General features: G+C 42.7%; 1 protein-coding gene and 1 non-coding gene across 2 annotated transcripts; one reads left to right on the top strand and one right to left on the bottom strand.

The window, feature by feature from the left end:
* Positions 1–7358: 7358 nt before the first annotated feature.
* Positions 7359–24610, bottom strand: ndnf (neuron-derived neurotrophic factor). Its single transcript, XM_053643899.1, has 4 exons — positions 24153–24610; positions 14832–15029; positions 12814–12938; positions 7359–10453 (listed from the first exon to the last, which is right to left on the bottom strand). The coding sequence occupies exons 2-4, from the start codon at positions 15023–15025 to the stop codon at positions 9036–9038; spliced, it is 1737 nt and encodes a 578-aa protein (XP_053499874.1). The 5' UTR covers positions 15026–15029; positions 24153–24610; the 3' UTR covers positions 7359–9035.
* trnal-uaa (transfer RNA leucine (anticodon UAA)) lies at positions 17751–17833 on the top strand. Its single transcript has one exon. It is a non-coding gene; the product is annotated as a tRNA-Leu (tRNA).
* Positions 24611–25770: the final 1160 nt, after the last annotated feature.

Here is a 25770-nt window from a genome sequence, read left to right as displayed (position 1 = left end):
TTTGTGCGATCTGGAAGCCTCTCTTTATCTCCAAGCTCTGTATCGGTTCTTCCAAATCCCGTGCACTGATTCTTCATACTGGATCTACCAAAGTATCTGGTAACCAGGAATAATTGGAGGCAGGTTGCTGCCGGGGGGCGAATCCCTGAGAAATGGATATGCTGTCCAGACATGAAAACATGTGGACAACCAGCTGTCTAAATGTAGAGAGACCGAGGAGAGGATACACGCAAACGCACACATGCAGCCACTCAGGAACACACATGTAAACACACACACACACACACACACACACACACACATATACATATACATCTGAGCAGGCTTTTAAGTCCAGTTCTTTAAACATAAACCACAATGTTACTTTCCATGAGAGCCTTTTGATCAAGTGTTGAATGGCTTTTAAATGCTTCTCACACACACACACACACACACACACACTTTTGTGTGTTTTTAAGTGTGTTATTGATAATACACCTTCCGCAACCCCTCTCTCTTTCCGGTCTAATCAGCTGCACATCTATGTTTTGATGCGTTTGTTTACTCCTTTCCCCGGCCGTGTTTATCTCACGCGCTTCCTGATGAGCCGCTTCTTCGGCTCGGTGGAGATTGTGGTCATGCGAAAGTGTCGGGTCGGGTCGGTTTCGGGTTTTCTTTTATTTGTTTGGTTTTTGTTTGAAAAGCGAACGGAGCAACGCGCTTTATTTATTTGAGCTCGGTTTAACGGTGCAAACTGGAAACCGCAAACCTCGGCTTCTTTGACGTGGTTAAACGGTGTGTTTTCGGCTGAAGGAAAGATATACAGTAGGCGATTAGTCATGGAGTGTCATTTTAAAGGAAAACTCCACCCCTAAGCAAATTAAATACGTTTATATTGCAATGTTGCTGAAGTGTTTAGCGATCGGCGCGGTATTCTGTTGGTTGGTGCTGTATTCTCGTTGTTCCCGGGAGAAGTTAGCTGTTCCGTTTCAAAGGGAAATCACGCAACGTCTCGTTCCCTTCTCAGGGAACCCACGCGTAACCCAGATGTTTTTCGCTGCTCTGATGCGACATGAAGCGTGTTATTGCCAGCGCAGGTGATATCCGCATGAATCCACGTGAATTTGAAAGCACGACTTTTTTCCGCTTTATGTTTTGGCCTTGCGTCCACGCTGAGACTTAAAAAAAAAAAAAAAAAACACTTGATAAACACTCGCCCTATTGGATGAATTCGAAACCGGCGCGTTTGCGTTGTAGCGTGGATTGAGAAAATGGAGATCCTCCAAAATGATAACGGATTTTTAGTCACGTGACCCATTCGACTCAATCAAGCACAAACAAGATGGTGGACGACATTGTGCTGCGGTTGTTGTATCCATTTTGGTAGCGCTCTTAAAGATTAATGTCATTTTACACAACCTTCAGACTGCATTTTTAAATGAAACGCCTGAAGGAAACAGCGTAGGCCAACAGCTTCTTACGTTTTTTTCTACACGTGCGCGGTATAGGGATGCGAGCATTTTCAGATGTTTCACTGTGGCGATTTTTGGAAAACACCAGTGTAGAGGGTTTTAAAATGAAAATTTTTATTGTGTAATAATATAATAATATTATTATTATAATTTTTATGGGACTATTGTGGACATAGCCATAGATACAATGGCTCCTAAAAAAAAAGAAAACACATGACAGCTTCTTTTTTCACATTCAGCATCATGTTGGATGGCTGTGGCTCAGGTGGTAGAGCAGGTTGTCCACTAATCGTAGGGTTGGCGGTTCGATTCCCGGCCCATGTGACTCCACATGCCGAAGTGTCCTTGGGCAAGACACTGAACCCCAAGTTGCTCCCGATGGCAAGTTAGCACCTTGCATGGCAGCTCTGCTACCATTGGTGTGTGAGTATGGGTGAATGAGACATAGTGTAAAGCGCTTTGGATAAAAGCGCTATATAAGTGTGCCCTTTATATTCACGTGAAAGTTGGTGCGAATGTTGGAAATGGTGCGAAGGTCCCAGTATGCAGTGCGGCTATACGACGCAGTTGCTCTGAGATGCAGCGGATACTTGGCTCGGCTAGTTTGTGAGCCGTGAGATGAAACAGGTTGAGCTGAATGTACAGGTGAGGTAGTGAAAGAGCTGGACCACCTAAAGGACTAAAGCAGCACTGCATCGCTCTCTTTAAAGACTCGCTTACACTTTCTAAGCTAAATGATGCACTGTATAAATGCCCAAAAGCATCCTTTTTTTTTTTTTGCATAATTATTTTTAAATGCCCCCAACAAGTAGATTTCATTTAGACAACTACAGTGCTCGGAGTATGTGGAAACGTCTGCTGTTTGTAAAGCGTCCCGGGTACGCTTCCTCGTGAAGATGACTCGGAGAACGCCAAGAGGACACAAAACATTTTACAAACAGATTACAAACATTATTGCAATTAATGCAATGGGGTTTTTTAACGCCTTTCTCAGATCGACATGTTTCTGCCACAGGGGTCCACGCTGACATCGGTCAGTGTCTCATATCTGCAACCTGCATGCAGATAAATAATCAACGTCACATGCTGATCCAGTGTACACGCCTTACTGGAGGAACATTTCATCACAGCAGCAGTGAAGAAAATAATCCTTATAATTCACCTGATTCATTCTTACACTCTTAGTGGTGTCACTGTGGAGGTAAATAGTGTGTGTGTGTGTGTGTGTGTGTGTGTGTGTGTGCGTGCTGAGTTTACACAGGTGTGCATATATGTATAGGTCTGCTTGCTTCTGTGTTACTATGTATTTTGTGTGTGTGTGTGTGTGTGTTGTGTACTGTCCAGATAAAGGCAGCTATTCTAACAGTAGTCTTTGTGTGGCCCCTACCGTCCTGCCCCCAACCTCCGCGACCTCTGACCCCTGATGACTCCGCTGTCAGCAGCACTGCTGTAAAGAGGGCTGAAACGATTAGGAGCCGATGACCCCAAACGTGACCCCATAGTGCATGCGCGCGCACACACACACACACACACACACACACACAAACACACACACACACACACACACAGTGACCCAACTACAACTTTCACTCTCAACTTTCACTTTTCAGTGTTGATTATGTGGTTCATTAGGTCTCTTTCTCTCTCTCTCTCTCTCTCTTTCTCTCTCTCTCTCACACACACACACACACACACACACACACATGCATACACACATTTACTAACATGTAGTGTGGATGAAAGTGAATAAACACTGTGGGGTCTGTGACTCACACTAAAGTACACGCTTTTAACATTTTTCCCAGTTGAGGTGAAAGTGCATTCGTCTTGACCTCACCTGTGACCCCTCTCTCTCTCTCTCTGTCTCTCTCTCTCTCTCTCTCTCTGAGTTAATGATGTTTTCTCTGCAGTTTCGATTAGCTTTGGCACCACACAGCTCTCTCTGTAGCAGATTAACCCAAGTGTACACATATTGCTGCACGACGCTGTGTGAGTGATAGAAAGCTCTCTCTCTCTCTCTCTCTCTCTCTCTCTCTCTCTCTCTCTCCCTCAAGGCTTGTTATTTCATGTCTGTTCAGACACAGCTCTGTTTCTGCCACTCCGACCCCGCTCCACTCTCACAACCGCAGCCTCGCCCACTCCTCCTCTCCTCCAAGCTCGGCCTTTAATGCCTCTCTCTGTGTTAGATCTGAGAGAAAGAAAGGATGAGAGAGGGAGGAAGGGCGCAGGGAGACGAGACAGAGATCATTGTGTAGATTAAGCGTGAGAAAATGGCGAGGACGGAGACAGACCCGGGAGACAAATGACCCGCGGGGACAAACGCAACAATCTTTGTTTATATAGCGGAAGAAAATCCTCAAATCTATCTTTTACATGTTAAAACGAGTAAAAGATGGATCATTGTCAGGATTGTAAATCTGTGGAAATGATAAGAAATCGTAAAAATAAGTAAAAGTTGCGTGTACACACCTGCTGATATCTTTTGTGCACTTTTCTGGCCAGAAGCTTCAGGATCTTAAAGATTCAAACCTGAACTCGATTGAAAAAAGTTGATAGAATCCCTTCTTTTAGCAGATAGTGATGAGTAAGCAATCACCACTAAACTGTGGAAAAATACCTTGCTGGTCATCTGCCATGTCAGTCTAATTGACTTTATAGACAAAATGTTCAAGACTCCATTATACAAAAGGCCGTTTCCACCATGGAGAAATATATATATATATATATATATATAAAAGGTCGTTGCAACTTTATATCTCACAATTTGAGTTTATATCTCACACTTTGAGTTTCCATCCATCCATCCATCCATCCATCCATCTTCAACCACTTACTCCTTTTCAGGGTCACGGGGAACCTGGAGCCTATCCCAGGGAGCATCGGGCACGAGGCAGGGTACACCCTGGACAGGGTGCCAAAACAATTTGAGTTTATATCTCATAATTCAACTTTATATCTCAGAGTTTATATCTCACAATTTGAGTTTATATCTCATAATTCAACTTTATAGCTTACAATTTTGAGTTTATATCTCACAATTTTGAGTTTATATCTCAGAGTTTATATCTCACCATTTTGAGTTTATATCTCACCATTTTGAGTTTATATCTGTGCGGCTGTGGCTCAGGTGGTAGACTAATCGTAGGGTTGGCAGTTCGATTCCCGGCCCGCGTGACTCCACATACCGAAATGTCCTTGGGCAAGACACCGAACCCCAAGTTGCTCCCGATGGCAAGTTAGCGCCTTGCATGGCAGCTCTGCTACCATTGGTGTGTGAGTGTGTGTGAATGGGTGAATGAGACATAGTGTAAAGCGCTTTGGATAAAAGCACCATTTACCATATCTCAAAATTCGACTTTATATCTCACAATTTTGAGTTTATATCTAACAATTTTGAGTTTATATCTCAGAGTTTATATCTCACAATTCGACTTTATAGCTTACAATTTTGAGTTTATATCTCAGAGTTTATATCTTACAATTCGACTTTATATCTCACAATTTTGAGTTTATATCTCAGAGTTTATATCTTACAATTCGACTTTATATCTCACAATTTTGAGTTTATATCTCACAATTCGACTTTATAGCTTACAATTTTGAGTTTATATCTCACAATTTGACTTTATATCTCACAATTTTGAGTTTATATCTCACAATTTTGAGTTTATATCTCAGAGTTTATATCTCACAATAAATCTCGCAATTCTGACATTTGTTTCTGCAAAAGTTCACATTGCGCAATTTTGACTTTTTTTCTTGCAATTACGAGTTTACAAAAGAAAAAAGTCAGCATTGTGAGATGTAAAATGGTAATTGTGAGAAATAAATTCAAAATTCCGAGAAATAAAGTCAGAATTGTGAGATGTAAACTCAAAATCACGAGAAATAGTGAGAATTATAAGATTTAAACTTGTAATTGTGAGAAATAAAGTCAGAATTGCGAGATTTAAACTTGTAAGAAATAAAGTCAGAATTGTGCAATATGAACCAGCAATTGTGAGGAAATAAAGTCAGAATTGTGCAATATAAAGTCACAATAAGCTTTTTCTTTTTTTTCCTCCATGGTGTCAACAGGGATCCATACTATAACATCCATGGCTAGTTTTGTGCAGATATAACACGCAAATTCTCTATAACAACAGACATAATACATTATCAAAATTCACCTGAGAGAAACTTTATATTATTATTATTATTATTATTATTATTATTATTATTATTATCTTTGACATTTTTTTTTTTTACATTTTATTTTGCTAGACAGCATTAAAGTGTAATCAACAGTAAACGTACCTCAACAGCCTGTATCAACTCCATCCAAATGTTACCCAAAAAAATCTTACAGTTCAACTCAAGGGAGACATTTTGGAAAATGGCGGTGGCATAAAATGCGTTCATTTTCATTTTATTTAGACTAATCTACAACAACAACAAAAAAAAACCCCAAAGGGGTCATGTGACTGTATGTGCCAAGTCATTCTTTGTCTACAATACGCTTCCATGGGTTTCTTTTAAATACTGAACCATTATTTTCAGCACTACGGCATACAGTACATTCCCATCATGCATTGCGAGCATGTGTTTTATCGCTGACCAGTGGCTGTGTACTTGTATACTGACTTGCTATACAAACAGAAAATAAATCGATTTGCAAGTAAACGTACATGGTCGAGTTTGTCGATCTTGATGATTAGCTGGTTAGCTAGCAGGCTAGTTTTTTCTCAATGATACTATCGATGACAGTGCTAGCTAGCATTTTAGCTAGCCATTTCCTGCCAAAATCTAGCGCACTGTTCACATTCAGACACGACAGAGTGATTATTCATATCCCAAAAGGTTCCTCTGTTCACACGTTACTTCCCGAAAGTGGACTCCTCATGCCTGGGATCTAAAAATATAATAAAAAAATTAAATAAATAAAAACCCTGCTGATTTAGACAGTGCGTACGATGTGTTGAGTCAGTGAGTAAATTTCGAGTAGACCCTGCGAAATTTAGGTCAGAGTAACCCGTCCAAGCGCTGCGGCTTTTCTGCTTGCCCTCGTCCGTTCTGTTCTTGTCGCTTTACAAACAGAATCGCACACGGGTGCCAGAAATGGAAACAGCGTGTTAGAGTGTTTATGTGGTCAGTCGAGGAGCTTACACGTGTACGTATGTGTAGGCCACAGTGACTTCAGAGCGTTCCTCACCAAAGCTCTCTAAAAGTGTCACCGGGAGTTCAGAACGGGACACCGTCCCAACCCCTCAGTGAAATAACCCGTAGTAAAATAATAGTTTCATTTCCATTCTCATACACAGTCTGAGACGGTTTATTCATCTACGGCGTGAATAATGATTTTGGATAATGATTTTGATGGACTTATTATCGTTGTGGTGAAGAATCGTTCCAGGACAAGGGACACGCTGAGAGTCTGGATGCGAAAAAAGTGTGATGGGGATGGAAAACAGAAGATCGAATATTTATTTACGCGTGCACATTGGCCTGAATGGAAAATGTATTTGCACATATATATCACGACACAACACATATTACGATACTTCGCTTTGCTGAGGGTTTTTTTTGTTTCTCTAACTAATGGCGACAGAATTGTCCAAAGCTTAATATTTAGATTTGAATATTACTAAACTTAATATTCATCAAGGAACTGGAGGGAAAATGTAAGTGGGTAAGGGTAAGTGTATACAGAATCCCCTGCCACTAACTGGGAGAGGTCTTCCAGATCAATACAGAGAAGTGTGAAGGTTAATCCGAGCCAGATGATGCTCTTGGTGACTCCTGTATCTCTGGATAACGTGTGAGATGGACGATGGGGAAAGCGAGTGACGCTTGAGACCTTGCAGAGAAGCTCTTGAAGTAGACACAAAGCAAAAACGCAACTCACCTATATGCATTGAGTGTGTGTGTTTGTGTGTGTGTGAGACTGGAAGTCTAAAGTTGGTTTTAGACTTAGAGGATATGCAAGCATCACATAAACACGAACATTCTTCAAAATGACTTGAAGTCGCTAACAAGGATATTTTTTTTCCCGTTTATGTTTTGCCGTCGTCACTACCGTATTCGAAGCGGTCCCGTGAGCTTTGCGTAATCTTAATCTAGTCCTATTATCGGTGGGTTTTTAGACAAGCATCATAGCAGCAACTCTCGCTCAGATTTTAGAAAACGAGGAGAAATTTTGACGTGACCGGACGGGACGAGTGTTCGTGTTAACGCGTTGGTTTGGATGTCGCTGTTTATTCACGTGCCTGTACATTCTTACACGCACGAAGCCTGAATCGGGTTGTTTGGAAGCCTAGCGCGAGCCAGATTGTTTTGCACGCCACGGCCCGGATTTGGCAAGCGAGCTAAAGAAAGTGTGGTTCCGACTTGTTTGAGGTTTGAGCCGATCTGTCGGGGTTGTGTATAAGTTGTGTATAATATCAGCACGCCTTGACAGTTCCAGCTATCAAGAGTTTAGCAGCGACATCTGGACTGGGTCTGGTTTCAGGACTGATTGGCTGCATGAAGGATGAAGGCAATAAATCCCACCTTGTCGTGACTAAGTGGAAAATGGACAGTCTGGTTCTTTTTGGCGTTGTCCTGCTTGTCAGGACAAATCACCTGCTTACGGTGAAGTATGTCGGTAAGTCGCCGTGCATACGGGACCACAGTTGAGACTGCGTGTGATATATGTGCGTCTTCGATGATGTACGTTATCCCTTTTAAAACCTCTCGACATGTTGTACCATAATCCACGTACAACGTCCCGGACATGGCTTAAAGGACACGGGTGCTGATCCCTATCCGTGCGCCTCTTTATGAGCAAGTGATTAATCCCTGTGGAGAAAGACAACACCAGAAGCCACACCGGGGGGGGGATTACTGGCCTCTATATTTAGGGTTTTATGTACATGAATATTGGCAGAAGCACTCTGTACATGTGACAGGCAGAGCGGACACAGAGAAGAGCACATTTACAGAATCCCAAAGCGATTCACTCACAGAATGAGATAATATACAGACAAAGGCAGCGGGGGGGGGGACAACACCTCGACAAACCGCCCGACTTCGTCAGGGAATTTTACAACATGGGGGGTTTTTTTCATAGCAGGAATAATTATAACAAGTAACAAGCCAAAAAAAAACAAAAAACAGTTCAAATAGCAAAACAAAAATGAAGAGGTATAAAATAACTTAAGAACTCTTTCTAAATGTGAGTGTACTCAGTGAGAGAGCGGATTGGGAGGGGTCGATGCGATCACAAACGATATGCAGATGAGTTTAACATAGTTTCTCACAACACGACGGAAAGCAGAATGATTCCAGGATGAGTAACCTCCCAGGACCTCTCGTTAACGGCACTCGTTAACTTGTGAAGAACACACAGGACTCTATCTCGCTCTAGAAGCAGTTCGAGCTCTGCCACTAGGCTCACCAAGTAGTCAGTCAGCAAAAAAAAAAAAAAAAACACAACTTAGTAGAATATCACTTCCAGTTAAATAAACTTTTCCTCTCATTATATATATAATATATTTACTTCTGTGCAGAGTCTATTTTGTTGGAATTTTTTATTTTATTTTTCTGTATATATGTTTTATTTTCATTTTAGCAGTACTTCCTCGTTTTCACCAGTTTGCTCTGGTACTTGACTGAGTGTCCGCCATGACCAACGGCGTAGACGTCGAGGACGTAGCTCTTGCCCGGCTCCAGTCCTGTGATGGTTTCGGTGGTTACGGCTTTGTGCGGGTTGGCGCTGTGGAAGTGTTTGCAGAGTACTTTCTCGTCCCTGCGACGCGTCTCGGGTCCGGCACACTGGTTGCGTTGACGGCGCCGCTGCTCCTCGCCGTATCCATCAGGCACCTCGCGCTGGTACACGCAATACTTGTTGCGCTCCTGCGTGCCGAGCCAGGCCACAGTGACAGATTCGCACGTGCGTAGTCTATCAAAGGCTTTGATTCGCGTATCCTCAGGGAGAGAAGGGAAGGGCCGCTTGGTATCCGCACGCGTGCTTGCTAGCACCTTCAGTGCCGACGCGCCTTTGCGAGATCCGCGTACCCGGATAAGGTACTTGGCCTTGGGTTTGGCGCGGAGCTGGAATTCACGGACTCCTTCCACGTTCTGTGAGAGCATGAGTTTACCGTCTCGCCGTACCTGAACGTGAACAGCGTCCAAGCAGGAGTGGACAGAAAGGGAAACACGTCGGTGGGAGGAAACGGGAGCGAAGCGCAGCAGCTTGATGCCCTTCCTCTCGACAAAGATGTCAGCCATCTTTCCATCCTTCAGCTCGACAGTCTTGGGCTCAGCCTCATCCTTGGTGCGGGCGAAGGTCCCGACGTAAGCCGTACTAGCGTTGGAGGCTACATTGACAGCAAACACGTCAAAGTAATATTGTGTGGCCGGCCTCAGCCCCGACACGGTAAAGATGTTCTTGTTGCCAATGCAGATCTTGCGTATGTCCGAGGGCCTGGGATTGGTACCTGGAGAACGCCACGGCTTGGAAGCCGGCACTCGGTTGGCACTCAGAGACCGATGGCGGTCCTTAGTGAGGTCGTTCTCTGGCGAAGTAAAGCCAAAACGGGCGAAATCAAACGGGCTGAAGTCTAGACCCGGCTTGGGCACCACCATGAACGAGTCATCAGCACCCATCTTGGCCTCCGCGGCGCACAGGCTCTTGAAGTTGTGCTCTTTGTTGACGACCACGCAGTAGTGCACAGGCTGGCCCATTCGTGAGCCGGTAGGGGTGGGCTTCCAGGCCAGCGTGACGGTAGTACGGCCCAGGCTGGTGACATCCACTCTGGGGTCGTAGGGCAGCTCTGGGTAGGGCTGATCTGATTCTGGCGTGGTGGTGGCATAGATCTTCAGGCTGCTGTCCTTTTCCGTGGAGAGAATATCCAGCTGGTAAAGGCCTGAAGGTGAGCTGCTAGAGACGAATGACTCCACATCGTTGCCTTTGTAAGAGAAGAGTTCGGTGCCTTCGCTGGCCGTCACCTGCTGCTTCTGCTGCTCCAGAGGCTCCGGCTCACCTAGGAAACACAAACACATCTGCATGAGGTTTTGGAAGAATCGCAAGCGCCTCATGAATCTTTGTGGAACCACATTTCAGAAGAAGCTTCTCAGAAAAGCTTTTTTGCACAGATTAAGCAAACGAAAGCTGTACAGATGTTTGGATCAGCTGGATGTTTGGATGTCTGTGACCGACTAATCCACCCCGGACTAACCAATAACCAATAACCCCCCCCACACACACACACACTTGACTATTTGCTTTCCTTTCCTCCTTCACCTGACACTAACAGGTAGCAACGGAAAGCAACCTGCAGCTTATGTTTTATCATGTCAATCCTGATGAGGTCAGCCTGACTGTCCTGAGACTTAGTGGATGATTAGTCGTTTCTGCCACTAGCTGCAGTGTTTTCTCTCCAAATACTGCTCAACATCAGAGCCCAGCATTCACTCTGCCTTCCCCCAAAAGCTCCACGGCCGTACAGAGGCGCCTTGTAGCCTCTCTCCAGCCCACAGTCCTCATCCGGGCCTTCTCCTTAAAGCCGGCCGAGAAAGCATAATATTTTGTCTGTCAACCGAAGAGCACGTACTAAATTAACAGACAGCATACGCAAACACGCATTCGGCAAACATGCCAAAAAAAGCTTGAGGATTATGTACCAAGAGACCGAGCACTTGTCTAGAATTATCTACGTTCCTGTATATTTACAGTACATGTTATGCTGTAAAAAAAATCTTCTCTGAGTCTGGGGTGGGAGAAGACGATAATGACAATGACGATGATCATGACGATGATGACGACGAATGCCTCTTTCTCAGGACCGGTAGCGAAATCCAGTCATAAAATAAACTAAGACGGAAATGTAGACATTCTGAAAAAATAATACAACCTGCACCCTTGAGTAAAAGTGAATGAATAGATTAATGCAAGAGGGATGAGAAGTGCCATGGTACACATTACGGTTCTCAAAGTCTCCCTAACTCTCTCTCTCTCTCACACACACACACACACTGTAAAACAGACACACATGCTGGTCACATAATGCATTCGTGCGCACATGGAGGTCTTTTATACTCAGCTGGAAACAAAACACACATGCACAACAGGCATCTCTTTCAAATGCATACTGATCATCTCAATCTCTCGTTCTCGAATTATTCTATCTCTCTAGTTCTAATCCTCTCTCTAAATAAAACCATGATTCCACTCCAGGTCCGGTGTGTTGTGGCTCTATTTGCATTTTCAGATACGCTCCAGATGGGGAGAGAGAGAGAGAGAGAGAGAGAGAGAGAGAGAGAGAGAGAAAGAAAGAAAGAGAGAGAGAGAGAGCAGAAACAGTATAGATGGGAGATCAGAGAGTACGAAGAAATCAGGGTCTAGACCTACAGGCAGGGAAGGAGAACAGCATAACAGGACAGGAACGTGCGCTGCAACCATGCTTTGATATAAAAGGAAGTAAATGAAGTAAAAAAAAAATCACGACCCACTTTTGTGCTTGAATTATGCGCTGATTGGGTCGGAACCCGAAAACAGCTCCTAATAAAGTCTACGCCGTGCATTTATGATCTCTATCTGCTCCATCGCTCCCTTTTTTCTCCTACTTTCCATTCTGTGGACGTCAGATGCAGTGCATGAGCACATCAAGTGTGGTAACACTTAGACCAGAAACACGCCCAACAACCCACACACACACACACACACACACACACACACACACACGGAGACTACTCTGGAAAACACCACCTCGCAGACAACAAATATTTACGGATATTTAACCAGATTCATGGTTATGCACTTGGGATAGTCGGGCTCATTCACACAGTCTTTCGAAAATCAATCCGTGCCTATTTTTACCCGACCTCTCGTCTGGTTGGCTGATTAAACAAAAAAGCAACACATCCCAAAGTCGTTTGCTAGTTGGCGTTAAAATAAGTAGATCCAGCCTGATGGTCAGAAATGAAACCTAAACTACGGTAAGAGAATCTCCTCTGACTTTGTCATCTGAAGACACTGCAGCATATTGAAAGGATGTCATTGGCAAAGGTCTCCAGGACACACTGTTCTGTTCTTCAATAAAGCACGTAAGGATTGAATGTCCAATTCTAATTCTGTCCGGAGACGGACGGAAGGATATATAAGTGTGCATTAAGCCATAAGCTGTATTGATTGGTTGAGAGCTGAAGACCCCATCCATCACTGACTCTCCATTTGGCTGTTTCTCTAGCACATGACTACACTTTCAGCTACGCTGCGAGGGATTTATATCACATGTACATTCGATCTAGTGCGATATTATCCTGTGCGTAAAAATGATCGTTTAGGATGCATTTGCGCAGCCCATTAAAGTGATGCATACGGTCGAGACCTGACCATAATTACCTGATCCGTCTCCGCTGGCCTCCTCCGGCAGCTCCTGCAGCGTCAGCCGCCACTCGAGTGGAGCGTCACACGGCGTCACCGTCACCGACAGCGGCGTGTTGTCCTCCTCCACTACAAAATAATACCTGTGAAAAGCAACAACACAGTTCAGGCCTGGCCAGCATATGACTCGTATCCTGCCTTCCAATGCAGCCGGAATAAAAGCAGTCCCATTTGGACGGCCGCTAGAATCTGACGTATGCTGTCGTTAACAGATCTGAGGAAAGCCATTCTGTTCGAGATGGCAAGTTTGGTTCCTGATGAAACCACAGCCATCCATGGCCGGGAGTCCAAGAAAGCAAAATTGGTAGTGTTTTCCATGAATGAAAGATTAGCATTACTCTTTCTGCCCTGTCATTAAGAACAAGACTAGCCAATCGTAGGCATCTTTGAGGTCATGTATTGGCAAATGATACCAAATTGACCAAAACATGACCCAGAAAAACATGTCTGTGGTTGGCATAAATTAACTATTGGAACACTATTTAGTCGGCGTTATATGTTATTCCTTTCAGGACGTTCAGTAGTCTATTACTATTGCTAAAAAAAAATAACCACTAGTTTGAGATCCTCAGTCAAATCAGGAAGCTAGTTCCTAAACCAGTCATAGCTATGGCGTTTGATGACCCTGAGAGTTGTCCAGAACATGACAAGTTTAAAATACCGCCCAATGATTCCTGATCTACAAGTCCACAGGTCCCCAACCCTTTGTATGTGTCTTGGAGTACATACAAAGACAAACAGAGTAATGTTGCTGGGTACAGTAGCATGCACTAGTCCACAGGTTCCCAACTCTGGTCCTACCACAGTTTAGTGTTTTCCTGAGCTGAGCAGCGAAAACACCATTTAAAGGACATGGTTTGAAGGTAGGACCAGGGTGTGGAATCTGTGGACCATTCCATGCTACTATCCCCAACAATATTAATCTGTATGTCTTAAAGAGCGATTCTAATTCTCTGTAAACCACAAACGTTTACTCTGTGCCATGTAAGTCTGCTAAAACGACTTCTTCGACTATGGAGAGAGCAATCGCTGAGCATTATCACCCTCATCACGTTAATTCCTTATCACTGTTACACGTGTTCACAGCATATTAACACTGAACAAAGAGCTGTGACTGCTGCTTCATTACAGACCCATCTCAGCAGTACATCATGAAAGATTTATTAGATTTATTAACTCACTAAAGGGTGCCTGAATAATGAACTTGAGCTAGTATTATTGAGCTATTACAGTACAGAGCATTCACACATTCTCTGCAATTCTTGCTCTAGATTTGGCTAGCACACGGGACAGTGTTGCAATTTCAATCCAATTATGAGTACGACGTCTAAGAGTCCGTGTCATACGTGTAGATTTGCTGGTTAACCCAAGCGTACGTTTTCACCTGTATTGCGTAGTTGATGCATAAAATATGCACCTGTGAAAAAGGAACTGTGGGAACAGTTTGGCATGACCATATGAGGCCTGCGTGTTGGAGCTGATTGATTTATATGGGTTTCCACTCATGCCCTTTGAAACAACCTTGCCCCCTGTGCATATGAGGGGGAGAGAGAGAGAGAGAGAGAGAGAGAGAGACTGCAGAAGTGCTGTGAATGTGGGTATCGTCTTTCGCTAGAGACACCTGCTTCTTCATCAAAAGTGGTTCTCATTCACGCGCACACACCCACGTTTCCCAGCATCTCATCCATAATGCATGCCTCCTTATGCCCTCGTCAGCTGTGCGCTGGCTGTAATCGATTCCATATTCTCCATTAGGACACGTAAAACATATCCACACGCGGCTCTGCGTGAAGTCTTTCCCATCTTGTAAAATGTGTTACAGAACACCTATAAGGTTTTTATCAGGAAGTGTAGTGCAGCTCGTCCAGGAAAAAAGATTCTTGAGTTCTTGAAGTCTTGCACATGCGACATTTTCTTTAAACTGCGATAAAGTGTTTTGTGTGCGCGTGTGTGTGCGTGTGTGTGTGTAGGCATACCTCTTCGGCGTGTCCCTGAACAGGTATCCACTAATCTCAGCTCCATCGGGAATTACAGACGAGTCGTGAAACAGAGCCTTATCCCGGATCTGCATCTGGAACAGGCCTTCATCGCGAGTGGGTAGCTTCTGCCCGAACACAGCCAGCACCGACGACAACAACAGCACTGCGAAGCAGCCAATCACTCGCCTCATCCTGCTACAGAGAGAAAAAGAGAGAAAGAGAAAAAAAAACATGAGTGTACAAGACCATAAAGCATGACTGCAATGAGCAATGAGTGTGACAGAATTAATATGTCAGTATGTGTCTCTTGTACAGATGTGCATTGTGTTAGAAGCTATCAGTTGTGATGACCTTTGTCAAATATAAAATCTACAATGTTCCTGTTTTCACGGGGTACATGAACGCAACACTTATATCGTGTTATTTCATAAACATAAAGTCTTTTCAGTTCTGCTCCCTTAGTTTTTTGGAGCCTTTTAAAATGGCCGGTAATTAAATATATATATAATTGGGGGGGGGGGGGAGGGGGGGTTTGGTATAAAAACTTTCAAGTTGTTAACCGGTGATTAGCAAATGCAGCTGTGATAAAGAATCTGCTGGAACATGAGGATTATATCTCCACAAACATTAAGGTGGTAATCCATCCATTTTCTGTACTGCTTAATCTTGCTGGTTTACAGGGAAGCTGGAGATACAATCCCAGGGTGGGGGATACCATGGAAGTGGGGTAAATCCATTGCAGAGTGAAATCACACACACACTGTAGCAGGAATTGAACCCTCAACCTTGGAGGTGTGAGGCAAACATGCAAACCACTAAGCCACCATGCCCACTTATGCCTGTACTTTGTCTTACAAATTACTGTCTTACTTACAAACGTAATTAGGAATTTGAGATTCAATTCAAATTCAATTAAATCTCATCGTCGCATTTACTCTGCAATTATTCTGGATAGGAAAATAACTCGTATAATAATAATCCAGCAAATACAATGTTGTACTTGCTGTACTTGATGTTGTACTTCAGTCCACATCAATTCAACGCCCCTTGAATTTCAACATGCATACTCAAGGAGCCGAACTGAAGCGTGTACGTGCACGTGACACACAAAGAACATCTTGTAAAATGCACATACGGTCACGTGTGTATACACAAACCTGCTTCATATTTCTCCTTCGTCGTGCGTAGGATCGACGACGATATTTCTGCACCGGTGCAAAATCGCAAACTGGTTCATCGACTAATGATCACGTCCCACGTTACATAAGAATGTTGACAGCCAACACGGTATCTGCAACCGGACTGATGCCGCTGGCGGTGAAACTCACACGCACACAGATGTGAAGCACATGTGCTTATTTGTTTTCATTCTGGAGCGTTTCAGCTTGTTTGTTTGTCACGTCGGTTCATTATTTCCCGGGCACTCGAAATTTAAAGCTTGCTCGAGGGAAGTCTGATCTTATCATTGCAATAATATAACCGGGTCTTTACGGTTCGGAAAATATTTGTCAGAATTTGCTTTTTGTAGCATAATTGGATCCCAAACTTCATAAATCACCAGTCTTGCTAATGTGGGGAAAATGTTAACTTTGCAGGCGTCATCCAATCTGCAGAAACGTTATCTGCGAGACGGATTTAATTGAATTTCAAACACAGAAATGCTCGACCGCTAATTCGACTTTTCACGAATTCGCTCATGACGAATCGCAGCTGTAGGGTCATGTTAGATTCTACAGGGACAGTAGGTTGCTTCTTTTAAATCTCAGCTATTCTTTTTCTACTCCTTTTTAACGTTACTTAGCATGTAAAGGTCGCTAGAAAGGCGCTAGGAAAAAGTGATAGAACAAAATGTTACACGTATTTGTAGTGTAATGTAAAGGTTGTGGATACAGGTGGCTCAGACCAGAAACATTTATCTGGTTCAAACTAAAACTGATATTAGACTAGTCTATGTCAATGTCCATGTTATTCCCTCATTACCCAGCATGCAGTGCTGGTCAGTTTCCCACCCCTCTCACTCAGATCCTATCCTCTGTCTATTGATTGGACCCCATCGATCGGAGCTGATGGCTAACCCCGATCCCTGCTGATATAATCAGGCTAATGATGGCAGATTGGGCCGATACTTTACTGCCTTCTTTACTGCAGCTGGAGCGAGCGGGTGTCCTTTTAATGACCTCTCTTCCACCCTCCTCCCTCTCGTTCTCTCTCTTTCTCTCACCACCTCTCTCTCTCTCTTCATTCATTCTCTGCCTTTCTTTGTTTTGTTTTTTTCATCTCATCTCATTCTCTTGTTCTTTCACCTCCTCCCCGTCCTTTATTCCATGTTTAAAAGTTTCTCTTAAACGTCCTTTTTTTGTTTCTTGTGGTTTTGCTTAAATTTACGCCAACATTCTTTCTGTTCTTCGCCACTCTCCCAGACGTTTGGTTTGTCACTGTTGGGTCTTACTCAGGTTTAGACCTGAAACATTAAAGGCTTAAGATATTGGAGGAAAGTTTCTCTGGCAGACAAAACATCACTGCAGTTAAAATACCTTTGTTTCTTTAATGTGACCAGGGTCGTGGTATTTACAGCAAATTGGGCTAGTTTTTGGAACAAGGTTGCAGACCTTGGAGCAAATAATTGGAATGAAATCTGATCAATTTCCCGAAACATAGATTGTGGCAAAGAAAGATAAAGTGTACGTGCAGAAAAGTTACCCATAATGTACAGAACCATTTCTGTTTTAACAAATTGCACAGATTGGAAAAGGGGGAAAAAGGATTATGTTGTATTGCAGAGCAGAAATGCGTGTGCACCACAGTGAACTTGTTTTCCATGCAAAGACTGAGAAACAGAAGAATGTCTCCCTTTTCAATGCCCTACCAGTTTGAGGGGAAATAGTTGGGCTGAAATGTCACTCAGCTGTTGTGTTTACCAGGATGGCCGAGTGGTTAAGGCGTTGGACTTAAGATCCAATGGATGTATGTCTGCGTGGGTTCGAACCCCACTCCTGGTAGCCTATTTTAATGAGAAGTTCTGGCTTAGAAGTTAAGGTTCCAAGTTAGTAATTGGAAGAATGAGATTAATTCCCAAGGGAATCCCTGTAAAGTGTGTAACTATCAGCTGTATGTATGGATTATATCCAGTTTCAGTTATGAGTCATGTTGGATGCAAGAAAAAAAGCTAATCTTGTTCCTGCAACCTACTTTCCAATGTAGTGGAGTGGTGATGCAAGTGGAAAGGTTTGTATACCAAGATTTTGGTGAACGTTAATCCAGGATTCTGCCAGATTTGGTAAAGATATGGTCTGAGTTATGGAATCCTGGATATCTTTAAAGTTCTAGTTGTAGGACACTCATCAAAATGATTCTGGAAATGTCACAGAACATGAGAACATCAAACCAGGATTCTGTTGCACTGGTAGCGCTACGGTTATGGAGTAATGGAACGCGACAGACTGAATCAGACAATTCGGTCTGATCTGGCTTCTTTGAGGTTCTAGTTCTAGAATGCTCATCAGACAGATGTCAATGGCGATGTCAACGAAAGTTCAACATTAAAACCAGGAGTTATGGAATCCTGTCTTCTTTGAACTTCTAGACCGCTCATCAGACAGATTCTGATGATGTCACAGAACGTGAGAACATTAAAGAGAGTTATGAAACCGTGTCTTCTTTGAAGTTCTAGTTCGAGAACGTAAGACGTTCATCGCCCAGATTCTGACGGTCATAGAACGTGAGAACGTTAACCAGGACTCGGTCAGATTCCTTGGATGCAGTCGCCTTTCCCACAATGCATGGCGTTCTCGTGCTAAAATTAAACTTCAAAACAACGCCATCTGGAACAAATAACGCCAAATGTTTAATTAGAGCCAGGGAGGATGTCTGATCATAATTTGTGAGTGGATAATTTGAAGGCAGAACCCGACCACAATCGTGTCAACCTTGTTTTGCTGCTGTTTTTTTTTTTTTTTTTTTTTTTGCTGTTATTTATACGTTCTATAATACATTGCTGGAACAAGAACTTTTTTAACTTGTAGGTCATATAGAAAATGAGATGCGTGACAAATCGAGCATGTGTGTGTGTGTTTGTGTGTGCCTGTATGTTATGAGGCTGGCTGGAGGATTAAGAGAGGATAATTCTAAACAGCTTAAACTCTTTGAGCACAGTAATGGTCCATAGTGTTTTTATGACCATCACTTATCCCCTCTTAATCGCTTGCATAAAAGTCAAATCGAAATAAAAATGTCAATTCCACAACCTTTTCTCTGATCTCACTGCAACCATCAAAGAGAACCGACAAAGAGATTATAATTACTCCTCACCAGCTGCACAAAATCCCAGCTAACCCTGGGAGAATGACTGATTGGTTTCCATTGCTAATAGTCTGATTTTCATCCATTAAGTCACATTTAAATATTTTCCTAAAAATAGGGTTCAGAACAGAAAAAGTGCGTGAGTTGTTTGGTCTCTAAGTGACAGTGTGCAAATGGTCAAAGTTACAAGCGCACACAATCGGTCATTAATTAATTGTGCTCGTTTTGGAAAACGTGTGATCCATCACTGGGTGGATGAAAGAGCTCGGTCAGCTCAGACTGATAATGTCTTTCATCAATCACTCGGTGAGTTGATTGATCTGTGAGCGGTGTTAATGTGCCTTTTAACCAGAATCGGCTTAGTGTAGCTATTCACTGGAGACTTTGGTTATTCCTAGAAGGTTCTCAGGACGCACACACACACACACACACACACGCAGATGAGGAGCACATGTAGGGAACATGCACAGAAGCGGCATCAACAGTGCGGAAGCACATGGGCATTTCCACATGCCAATCACACTCCAGTGGTGCTGCCCACAAACTCCAGAAAGCCTTCATTACTAACATGTGTGTGTGTGTGTGTGTGTGTGTTATTCATACTGACTACCGTGAATATTCACAGCTCAGGGTGTGTGTTCTGATGCACACAACATACACACATACACTAGCAGTGGGGCGGAAGAGAAAAAAAGAGAGGAGAGTAACTTGGCATCAAAACTTGGCATTAAGACAATATTTTTCTACAACACTGATCACAATCTACACTTTGGAATGTGTGCAGGAAAATATTACAGCGCCATTGCGCACGCAAATCCAGGAGATATGGATGGACAGAAACAAACAGATTTTGGGGTTTCGCCAGCATTCCGAGACGATGGTGCTTAAAATTCCTGCCGGTATCTAAATTACAAATCTGGACAATAACATTTATCGTTATTGCTATGCTGAAACGCGACGGGACTCAAAAGATTCAGCAACAGCTACTCCCATTCTCTCGCTTAAGAGCTCTGGGCTTGATTTCGATTTGACTGCCAAACCAAAGTGACACCACTCCGCCTGGGCAGCCAAATCACACACACTCTAGCTAGAGAGAATGATGGCTAATGCTAAGCTCCAGAGACACCACTGGAACGCTGTGCTGCCAGGCTCTCGTCCTTCTTGGCCAGAGCTCAGGACGGCGTTTGCAGAAGCTAAACTTAGAGAGAGTTTGGTGAGGTTTGTTACAAGTCTGTTTACACTACGCTCACACAGAGAATGCCATTAGTGTGTAAGCCTCAAACAGCACAGGGGTGCCGAGTATGGCACAAGGCGTTGCACTGCAAACCGTAGATCTTCATGGTCGTTCGCGTGTATGTGTCCAGAGTGAAGTTTTAGCCAGAAGATGATCTAGTTTTTTTTTTTTGCACCGTCAGATCAAATCTTGAAAGGCTATGGCATACAATCTCAGGGAAAATTGTACTAAGGTGTCACTGGGGTGGTTCCCACAAAGGAATCTTCCATCTTCCACCTGGAAACATGGACGTGGTGTACGTTGAAAAATAATTTAAAGTACATACGATACTATACTATATATACTAAAGGTGCACCTTTGAAGGTACCACCAGACAAGGAAAGTTACGGTTTAGTACCATTTTCTTAAAAATGTACAGTTCAGATTGCCTTTCCAAAACAGGTCTGCTTATATAGAATCAGGTGGAATAAAAGACAACCCTGATCTCATCAGCAGCTCAGTAATTCCAGCGCTACTATTAGGGATGCATCAATCCCACTTTTCCATTTTTAATACGATACGAGTATCAGATCTCCAAGCATCAGCCGAAACCCGATACTGATCCGACACTGACATCCTCGCAGTAAGTATCGGTTTCCAAGTTATTTGATCCAGGCAGGTTGGTGGCCTACTGTAAGACAAGCTGTGTCCTTATTGTCACACACATTCACAGCATAAAATTAATCAGTAGATCCAATACCAATCCAGCGTATTAGAACGCAAAGTGATTATATGGATTCTTAGCACTGAATGGGTGCATCTTTAACATTTCGCATTGCTGTGCACAACAGCATGAATGGAAAAATGAGCTGTAAGCTGGTTCTAAGTGAGTCAGATTGAGAGAGGCGAGATAAGACGTGAGAACATTTGTGCTTAAGGTTATGTTCCAGTGAGTCCAAGGTTATGAGCCAAGAGATGCTGTTGGCCATGAAGGGGGAAGTGATCTATAGATGACTCCGACAAAACCAAGCTTTAAAATGGGCAGTTCCATCAAGAACATGTGCGCATCTCTAAAATCAAAACGAAAAGTGCAAACAAATGTTGGAATCCAGTCCGTCATGCTTTTGTTTCAAAGTGTGTGGGAGAAATTGAGAGAGAGAGAGAGATCTGTTCAAGCTTTGCAGTCCGAGTACCCAAAATCTTGCCAAGCTTCAGTTCTGCATAAGTCAGCATTTATCTGCTCTAAATTAGGTCTTAGTCACTTCAGCCTCAAGTGAAAGCCTGCTGCACATCACCATATCAAGACCAAGGTGACAAGAAGGCACAGTGGGAATCCGGTCCACGGCCGCCTTTTCCGTGTTTCCACCCAGAGAGCACAGAGGCACTGTTCAGAGGGTGTGTGAGCAGTGTGTGAGAACCGTAAGCTGAGCTGTTTGTATGGATCCCGCTGGGAAAGAGCATTCCGGAGGGAATACTCAGCGGCGTTACGGGCTGAACAGGTATGGAAATGAGGGGGTAACAGAGTGAAAAGAAGCAAGTGGGAAACCCCTGATTCTGTACCTATAGAACTTGACACGGAGACCTGGGGAGAAGCGCGACCCAAACAGCGACCCAAACAGGCGATGCATACCGACGCCGTCCTGTCACACTCGCCGGACACACACACGGCCATTGCAACAGTGGCGGGATTCTTTCTGCACAGCAGTTTTCAAATGCAAATGGAGGGTTTAGATACGCTATGTGACATAGGCCTTGCCCATTTTCACACTTTTGTTCCACTTTTCATTGCCTCTCTGAGAAAGAGCATGAATGAGAGAGAAAGAGAGACTAGAGAGAGAGAAAGAGAGAGAGAGAGAGAGAATGCAGGAACAATGACTTGGCCTCACTGTTAAATGCACTTATTCAAATCCTCTCCTCTCTGTCTTCTTTTCTTTACGGAGCAAACAGAAAATATCCCTTTTACCAGGCCAGGTCAGGCAGGCAAATAAATAAATCAAATATTAATGGTTAACTAATTATTCCAGTAGTACTAATAGCAAACTAAAAACAAATAATAGACCAATTTGCAAGTAACTGATGTTTTTCCCCCATTAAATACACCAAAAATGAACAAATAAATAAGCCAAATTCTCAACCGATGTGATCTTAATTAGCTTCCTATATATTTTTTTATTATGATTTCGATGAAAACAATGGACTCACACCATGATTGAAGTTTACCTGCAAGTGATATTTCAACTTTTAATTTGTTCTGTGTTGGTTCGTTGTTAGAGATGATCAAAGTTAAGATTTGAGCCGGGTTAGACTGTCAGAAATAAAGAAGACTGTGTATTTTTGGGAAGAAAAAACAATACAAATGTAACATCAATAGTTGAACAGTTGTGCTTAGGTTCCTTTTATATACCTTGATGAGGTTCTTCTACAATTGTCTACCTCCAACATAGTATTATGCTTACCACTACAATGACTTAACATCATTTTTGTTATATTTTAATACCAGTCTTTCTTTTTATGCTACACAGTTTGAAAATATACGTTTCAATCTGGCAACCCTGACTGACTAACCAATTTTAATGTTTTTTTTTTGTTAGAAATTTCTTAATTTCTCAAAAACACAAAGATATATCAACATTTTACCACAGCAAATGGTGAAACTACTCGTGTAAGTATTCTAAAGGATTTTACTGTGTACAAAAAGGGGGAACATTAAATCAGTGGTAAAATGACAAAAGTTTCATTTAAAAAAAAAAAAGAGACCGGCGTTAGCAGGCGATAGTTAGCTAGCCAGCCTTTAAAAAAATTCCGTTAACTCACTCACAGACTCTAGATGTTTCTGTCAAATATTTTAAAAACTGTCTAAAATCGGTCGGTTTGTCTCATAAACGGTGTCAGAAAGGATAAATAAAGTGTAAAATGGTTTAAAAGGCTCAATATTGTTGAAAGAATATCAGGACGAAGCGTCGCGGCTGGTGGCATTAACGGTCCTGTCAAGAGCGCCTGTGAGAGCGCGTGAGAGACACTGAGCTGCTGCCTCGCGCACACAGAGTAGACCGGGCGCGCGCTTCCTGCCCTGCCTTCCGCGTGCGTCCAGTTTCACCTGTGTTTAAAAGGCTGTGCTTCCTTATTCTTCTTCTTTCCTTCATCCTCATCTCCCCCACCTCATCTGAAACCGCAACCCGGTGCACGGGGGCTAAATTAAAAGCGCGTGCGAGCTCGGGCTTGATTGAAGCGCGCTTGTAGATACGCCTTTAACTTCCCGGAGTTGTAAAAACCGCAAAAAGAAAAGAAAAAAAACCCACCCCGGTTCCCTCGCGCTCTGGCACGAGTTTCAAAGCGAGCAGTTTAATGCTCGGAGAGTCCCGAGCTATTTTTTCCCCCTTCCTCGACATGCCCGAAGTTTTCCTAATAAAGGAATTTTACGAGATTTTAAGGAGCGCTTAGAAATGCAAAATCAGGTACCGCACGAGGGTATATATATATATATAAATAAATAAATAAAAAACACGAAATGAAGATCTTAAGAAAAAGTTCCTCGCAATGTCTCGAATGCAGACGTCTGAAAAGTGCATCAGGAATCTTTGCAATCTTGCAAAAAAAAAAAAAAACCAAAAAAAAAACAACAACAACAAAGTATAGGGCATTCCCTGAAGAACCCAAACGTCAATAAGAATTCAAAAAGGTTCCTTGGGTTTTGCACAACCGCTGATGCATGCATGTAATAAATAAATATATAAATGCATACATCAATAAAGTTATGAAAGTAATGCAAATGGCTCAGTGCAGTTAAATATTGTGAAAATCTTTACCTTGTTCTGCTTTATTTGGCCCAGATGAATGTTAAATCTGCTTCCCGGATAAAAGTCTGTTACTTTTGATTCCTTCCAGGAGCGCAGATCTTCAACTCGAACTCATTACTTTCAAATATAGCTATTTAAAACAAACAAACAAACAAAAAAAACAGATTCCCGTCTAGAACTGAACTTAAAAGAGAAGTGTGATGACAGTAAAGTTTGTCCTTGAAGCTCTTGTGCAGTAGATTCCTCCACTCTCTTTAGCACACTGCGTGATGCGGTGCGGTGCGGCGCGCGCGGCTTGCGGGTCTGATGGGGTTTGTGGTCGCTCCAAACTCCAAACTGAGAGACAGAGGGGTTATCCTGAGGTTTTTGTGTTTTGTTTTTTTTCCTGGCACTGCGTGCCTCCCCTCTGCTATTCAGACTCGGACTGAACTGAAGTGAGAGAGGGTAGAGAGCTGACGAGGTCTGGTTCCGCGCGCTCGCAAAAGCGACTCCCATGAGCCTGCCCACTTTGTGCACACACACACACACACACACACACTATTAGCCGAACTCCATCTACCAAAAGAAATGACCGGTTGGTGAAAAATGTCATTTACATCTTCAACCATTATCAAAGTTGTTATAGTCATTCTATACTGTAGGTAAAAGCTTAATTACTTCTCTTGCAATCAAGAGTTTCATCCAAACTTCAACAAACATCTACATCAAAACAAGTATAAACAGTAATCTTAATTAAACTTCCTTAAAAAAAAAAGACATATAAAACTTGTAAAGCTTTTATTGACATTACTATACATTTACTAAACATTGTAGCTAGTGTAGCTGTTTGTGGTTCTCATGGTCATACATGCTGAGGAAAGAAAAATGCTACTAAACTGTATCTTTGCTTGTTGTTGGGGTGCTACATTTTTCTTTTATACCTTTAATATATATCTTTCACCCGGACACCTGGATATAGTGTACACTGTATAGTGTTAAAAAGCAAAAAGTACACCGCATGCACCTTACTATGTACGAAAGGTGCACCCTTGAAGGTGTGTTCTGACAGTGTGTTTCCTAACACACCTTAAATAATGTCCATAAAATAAATTTGCATAATTCTTCCTGCAAGTTTCCAAGAATCTTTGCCATGGTTCTTTTTATTTTTTCCTAAATAACCTTCAATTTAATTTGAAATCATTTTGGTAGAACGTATGTTTTAGCCACCAACAATGAAGCAAAAAAAAAAAAAAAAAGTGTTCTGGAGTGCTCTGTTTAAATTGAGACATTATTTTTGTTTGTTTGTTTTTTTGTTTTTCTTTACTTTTCTACTTGTACTTCAGTGGTGAATGCAATGGAAAAAGAAAAAAAAAAAAAAACCACAAGGTTCATTGGGAATCATTCATGTGTCAAGAATTTTTGCTACATGGCCCCTGAGAGACAATGTGATAAGCTCTTACAAGTCCAGGAAACTTCTGTTGGTTTTTTTTTTTTTTTTTTTGAAGTAACCAGTGGTATTTTGTGTGCTTGAACTTGACATGTTGTGATGAGCTGCAGTCTAGAGAACCCATAATCTAGATTAGTCAGCATGCTTGCTATACACTTTGCCTTATTAAAGGGCGTTCTTATGAGACTGGGGATCCCCCGT

The sequence above is a fragment of the Ictalurus furcatus genome, chromosome 15, assembly GCF_023375685.1.
Source record: "Ictalurus furcatus strain D&B chromosome 15, Billie_1.0, whole genome shotgun sequence".
NCBI lineage: Eukaryota > Metazoa > Chordata > Actinopteri > Siluriformes > Ictaluridae > Ictalurus > Ictalurus furcatus.
The sequence above is the reverse complement of the archived record's forward strand: the minus strand, read 5'-3'. Positions and strand labels throughout refer to the sequence as shown.

Excerpts from the sequence above, each read along its gene's own strand:
- ndnf (XM_053643899.1), bottom strand. The coding sequence starts at position 15,025 with ATGAGGCGAGTGATTGGCTGCTTCGCAGTGCTGTTGTTGTCGTCGGTG. Across the intron at positions 12,939-14,831 it reads TTCAGGGACACGCCGAAGAG|GTATTATTTTGTAGTGGAGG; the intron begins GTATGCCTACAC and ends TGCTTTTCACAG. Across the intron at positions 10,454-12,813 it reads GGCCAGCGGAGACGGATCAG|GTGAGCCGGAGCCTCTGGAG; the intron begins GTAATTATGGTC and ends TGTGTTTCCTAG.